Genomic DNA, 5,717 nt, shown 5'->3' on the forward strand with positions numbered 1-5,717 from the left:
GGTCACCTGACACTAGACTGGATCCAGACATTACCACCGAAGGCGAGGACACAACAGGTCACCTGACACAAGACTGGATCCAGACATTACCACCGAAGGCGAGGACACAACAGGTCACCTGACACAAGACTGGATCCAGACATTACCACCGAAGGCGAGGACACAACAGGTCACCTGACACAAGACTGGATCCAGACATTACCACCGAAGGCGAGGACACAACAGGTCACCTGACACAAGACTGGATCCAGACATTACCACCGAAGGCGAGGACACAACAGGTCACCTGACACAAGACTGGATCCAGACATTACCACCGAAGGCGAGGACACAACAGGTCACCTGACACAAGACTGGATCCAGACATTACCACCGAAGGCGAGGACACAACAGGTCACCTGACACAAGACTGGATCCAGACATTACCACCGAAGGCAAGGACACAACAGGTCACCTGACACAAGACTGGATCCAGACATTACCACCGAAGGCGAGGACACAACAGGTCACCTGACACTAGACTGGATCCAGACATTACCACCGAAGGCGAGGACACAACAGGTCACCTGACACAAGACTGGATCCAGACATTACCACTGTTGATTTTATGTGCGTTTTACATTTACTGTCCTTTCCACAGCTTTTTGTCAATAAGAATATTAACTGACAGTTTTGAGTAGGTGCAACCTAAGAAGGGTTTGAGTGAGAGGTCTAACTGGTGTCTCCAAACTGCCGCACAGTTTCTAAGTAATAAATCAAAAGCTAGAATCCTTTATTTGAAACAATAACACAGTGACCACTCCACCACTGTTTTGGTAATAAACTGAGGAATGGGGCTGGAGAAATGTATCAAATTCATAGACAGACCTATGGATGCAAGGACTGACCATCCATTATATCAATATTATAGTTTTAACCATGTTGAGGCGATACAGTGTTGGTTTACATTTACACTGTTTCTAAACATTGGAGTAAAAAAAGCTTATTTTGGGATCTGATGGGGTACGACAGTTGAACTAAGGTCATGAGGCATTTTAGAAGTTATATTCTTCAAGAAACAACGGCTATATATATATAGGGGTGACATCAGCTAAATTGGGCCACTTTTTGGTAAATCGTTTGGGACAATAATACAATACCATATATGCCTTTTCCATGTGTTTTTATGATTAATAATGACTGTTTTTGATAATTTTGTGTTGAAATTATTTAATAAAATATAATTATTTAGGCCCTACAGTTCTTGAAACATCAGCTCTGCCAACATTTGTTGCATGAGCAGTTTCAGGTAAAATGGGCCACAGCTTCAGGTAAAATGGGCCAGTCAAACTCCAAAGGGAAATAGTCATTTATCATCAATTTTAATTTTAAAACACAGTTGCTTATACAGCCACATAACATTTAAACTGCATTAAACAAAAATTCATATGTGCCATTCAAAAAACATTTTGGGTGCAAACCCACATATTCAAATGTGCAATTAAAAAAATCCATTTTGGAACAGCATAGATCAGTGAACTGTCAGTGGTGTGTGTGTGTGTGTGTGTGTGTGTGTGTGTGTGTGTGTGTGTGTGTGTGTGTGTGTGTGTGTGTGTGTGTGAACAACACATTTAGAACAAAATGTGCATTCACAAAAATACAAAAATTCACATTCCAAATTATTAACTGATATGTTTGTGTGAAAACTTTTCAAACACAGTCTTTGCAAATGAAACCATCGTCAGCACAGATACCATTGTCTTCACCACAGCTCTCATGAAACCAGGCAGAACATGGAACACATTTTAACCATTCCTCAGTAGCCTTAGGGTCATTTGGGTCACCATAGTGGGTGTTGCAGACTTTGCAAGGTGATTTGCTTCTCTTGCCCTGCTTTTTTTTCCCTTTCGGTTGCTTGCTGCCCGGGTACCAGCTGGCTTGCTTGGCTGGATGCTTGCTGGATGATTTTTTTGTTTGAATATATTCAATGTGTTGCTCACTTGTTAGGTTATACGATGGTGGCTTCACTCTCTTTCTGATGGCCCTCTCCCTTTGCGGCATTGAGATCAAGTCATTGAATGTGACCGATCTCACAGACTGAACAGAAAGAAAATAACAAAAAGAGCCTATATTATTGCAAGAAATAGAATAATTATTTGGTGTACATTTTATATGATTAGGGACTAAATTGTGTGTATGTATGTGTGTGTGCGTGCGTGCGTGCATGAATGTGCATGCGCATGTTTGCGTGAGCATGCATGTGTAACATGTCATGTAGCCTAAGTTTGAAAAGTAGTATAAAATATCACTTACTGTGGAGGTTGAAGGTCCCTCATCCTGGGAGTGGGTTTCTTCCTGTGGTGTGAACTGATTGAAGAGGTCATTATCTTCTTCCGGTACATCCTCCAACACAACCTCTTCAAGCACCACCTCATCTTCTGGGAAAAAGTGCAGTGGTTCCCGAGGTAGCAGGGGTGTCAGGGAAGCAGAGGACTGAGGTCTGGCTGGCGGATCGGCAGGCAACTGACGTCTGGCTGGCGGGTGGGAGGGCTGAGGTCCAGAGAGCAGGGCTGATGGCTGGCGGGCAGAGTGGGTCAAGGTCAGCAGGGGCGACCATGGTCTAGTGGGCGGGGGTGGGAGAGACTGCAGCCTTGTGGGCGGGGATGGTAGAGTGGATGGTAGCATTCTTTCGGTGGTCTTGCTGGGGGCAAAAGTAGTCTCAGGGAGAATATCTTTATTGAGAGGGAACATCCCTGTCCCCCGGAACCCTGCCTGGGCATTTTCAATAGTGGCAGCCTTTGCCCAAGCCCTGCTGAACACCGCAAAGAACTCCATCCTTGACAGCTTCTGCCCAGCCATCATCCTTGTCCACTTCCTCCCTTCCTGGTCCCAGTGGTGCTTTAGACTCTTGAAGAGGGCCTTGTCCGCCGGTTGCAGCGCATGGGTTGTGTGGGGAGGGTAGCACATGATGTGCACATTCTTGCTTTTCAGTAGCTTAATAAATTCCAGATTATAGACGTGGCTACTGTGGCCGTCAAGGAGGAGAAGATGGGGCCTGGGGTCATCCCTGGGGAGGGACTGAATGAACATTTGACCCCATTCCAGAAAGAGGTCAGAGGTAATCCAGCCATTGTCTGAACACCTTACGCTGGTGTTCTCCGGGCATCCCTGTAGCCACTCAGAACGAACACGCTTCCCCTTAAAAATAATTATTGTTCGACTGTATGTACCTTCTGCATTGAACGCTGCCAGACAAGTTGTTGTCTCCCCCTTCTCTCCGGCACACACCTCCACACATGGCTGGCCAACCTGTCCAACAACCTTTGTCGAACTGAACTGGTCCTGAAGCCCAGACTCGTCACAGTTCCATATATGTGACGGTGTGCCCTCAATACCCAGCTCGACCAAAAGGTTCTCATACTGGTTAAACCACTGGCTAACCACCTCTTTGTTAAGTCCAGCAGCCCGTGCTGCAGACAGGACCTCTGGCTTGCGCATCCCAAGCTCTGGGTTTCGCTTTAGAAAGTTCTGAAACCAGTAATATCCGGCCCTTCCTGCTGTCAGGGAGAAACCAGATATGTCGTTGTTGGCTGCAAAATCAAAGGCCACTTGCTGGACATCACGCTTTGTGAAGGGAAACCCCCTCTGCGCCAATGTCTTGAGGGTGGCAGCAAGCTCCCTTTCCGCCTCCTCTGGAAGGTAGGGCTTCCGCCCTGACACATGTTCACTGCCAGTCACCTTTCCGCTGATGCGTCTTTGCAGTGTGGATCGCGGCACACCCCATGCTCGTGATAAGAAGTGCACACTCACTGTAATTCCTTTCTTCACTCCCTCCCTGTATTCATCTAAGGCACCCTTCATCCTCTCCTCTTTCCACAGATTGTAGTTGTTTGGCCTTCCTTTCCCTCCCTGTTTTATCTTTGTATCCTTTCCTCTCTGGTCCTTGCTCCTCCTCTCTTTTCTCTCGTTCTGTCTCCTCTCATTTCCTCTGCATTCCTTTCTCCTCACCTGTTCTCTCACTTCCTGTCTCCTCTGCTTGTCTCCTCTCTCATCCTTCCTTCTCCTCTCACTTCCTCTCTCTTTCCTTCTCCCTCTCTCCTCTCCTCTCGCTTCCTTCTCGTTTGCCATACTCACTGTAAATAAAATACTACCATTATTACTGTTGGGGGGGGTCATGGTGTGAGTGTGTGTGTGTGTGTGTGTGTGTGTGTGTGTGTATGCACGTACATACACATACAAACACAAACACACACCCTTACACACAAACTCACTCACACACACTCAAACACATGTGTATGTGTGTTTGTGAGTGACACAAATGATGGCCCATTTTAGCTGAAACCATGTGGCCCATTTTACCTCAAGGGGTTAAGGTAAATTGGGCCCCCCAAAAAAGCATCACTTTTTCAAAAAATATGTTCATATACCAAACTAACAACATTATTTCTGATTGATGCCATCAAGACAGATATTATGCATAGTTTTTTATGGGCATGTTGTTGTTTTTTTACAGATTTATCATCCTTATAATAGTTTAGTTAGATTTGGTATGCCAGGCTACTCACCATGCAGCTTTCTGGTGCAGTCTTGATTTGAATTATTGCACTGCCCACCATAGCAACCATGAACCAATCAAATCACCTGTTACTTGTCAAGTACAGTTATGACAACAGTTTGAAATCCTTTGCAGTCATTGGCTCTAAATTCCAGAGGGGCTGGGACCCCCAAACCTTAAATGGCCCATTTTACCTGATGGCCCATTTTACCTGATATCACCCTACAGTGTTGGTTTACATTTACATTGTTACTAAACATTGGAGTAGAAAAAGCTTATTTTGGGATCTGATGGGGTACGACAGTTGAACTAAGGTCATGAGGCATTTTAGAAGTTACATTCTTCAAGAAACAACGGCTATATATATAATTAATTAAAATGTCAAAATATTGACGTAGCAACCGCAGATTGCCCCTTTGAAATCACACATTAGTTCAACAACTGCAGAGTTTGTGCCTCCGTTCTTAAGACAGTACTTACTGGTGTTAATCAGATCTCCTGTCTCCTCTTCCAATATGACAGTTATCTCTCCCTCTTTCTCCTCCTTCACTCCAAAAACGGCATCCTCCGCTATCTCTTCCTCCTCTTCTTTCACGGTAACTTCATCCTCTTTCACTCTGAACGCGTCTTCCTCTTCTTTCACCGTAACTTCCATATTTTCTTCTTTCACTGTAACAGCTTCACCCTCTACGTGTTTTATTGCTGTGACATCCTCCTCTTCCTCCTCCTCTTTCACGACAACGTTCAGCCACAGACCCTCTTCCTCCGTCCAGCAGACCTCCTCTTCTTTAGCAGGAGGAGAGTAGCTTAGTGAGCTCATGGTCGGGGATGTTAGCTAGCTAGGCTAGTGCTAACTTAACCAGCCAGCTAGCTGACCAATAACAACAACACCGTAAATATGAAATTAAATGGGATAACTAACTAGACGACAGAAGTGGGTTTAAAACACAGTGGCTAATATACACGAAAGCGTCTAAAGAGCTTGAACGTTTCGGTTATGTTGGCTAGCAAGCTACGGAGGTGGCCGACGAGCTGCTGTTGTTCTCCTTCTTCCTCTTCTTCGAGTTTTTAATGGCAGATCGCAACCAACCGAGAGGTGAATACACCGCCACCTACTGTACTGGAGTGAGGCCGGTCACGACCTTCCTTTACAACTATATACAGCCGTTACACATTCCAGTAC

General features: G+C 45.4%; 1 protein-coding gene and 1 long non-coding RNA gene across 2 annotated transcripts; both read right to left on the reverse strand.

Annotated features, from left to right (window-relative positions):
* Positions 1-1,345: 1,345 nt before the first annotated feature.
* On the reverse strand, positions 1,346-2,488 carry LOC311125204. Its single transcript, XR_014612851.1, has 2 exons — positions 2,293-2,488; positions 1,346-2,076 (listed from the first exon to the last, which is right to left on the reverse strand). It is a non-coding gene; the product is annotated as an uncharacterized lncRNA (long non-coding RNA).
* Positions 2,489-2,599: 111 nt separating this feature from the next.
* LOC311125206 (uncharacterized protein) lies at positions 2,600-5,390 on the reverse strand (the record flags this gene model as incomplete). Its single annotated transcript, XM_084199259.1, has 3 exons — positions 5,015-5,390; positions 3,289-4,112; positions 2,600-2,680 (listed from the first exon to the last, which is right to left on the reverse strand). Exons 1-3 carry the CDS (start codon positions 5,352-5,354, stop codon positions 2,600-2,602), a joined length of 1,245 nt encoding a protein of 414 aa, XP_084055385.1. The 5' UTR covers positions 5,355-5,390.
* Positions 5,391-5,717: the final 327 nt, after the last annotated feature.

Source organism: Coregonus lavaretus (assembly GCF_964263955.1).
Source record: "Coregonus lavaretus genome assembly, contig: HAP1_SCAFFOLD_230, whole genome shotgun sequence".
In the NCBI taxonomy this organism is placed as follows: domain Eukaryota; kingdom Metazoa; phylum Chordata; class Actinopteri; order Salmoniformes; family Salmonidae; genus Coregonus; species Coregonus lavaretus.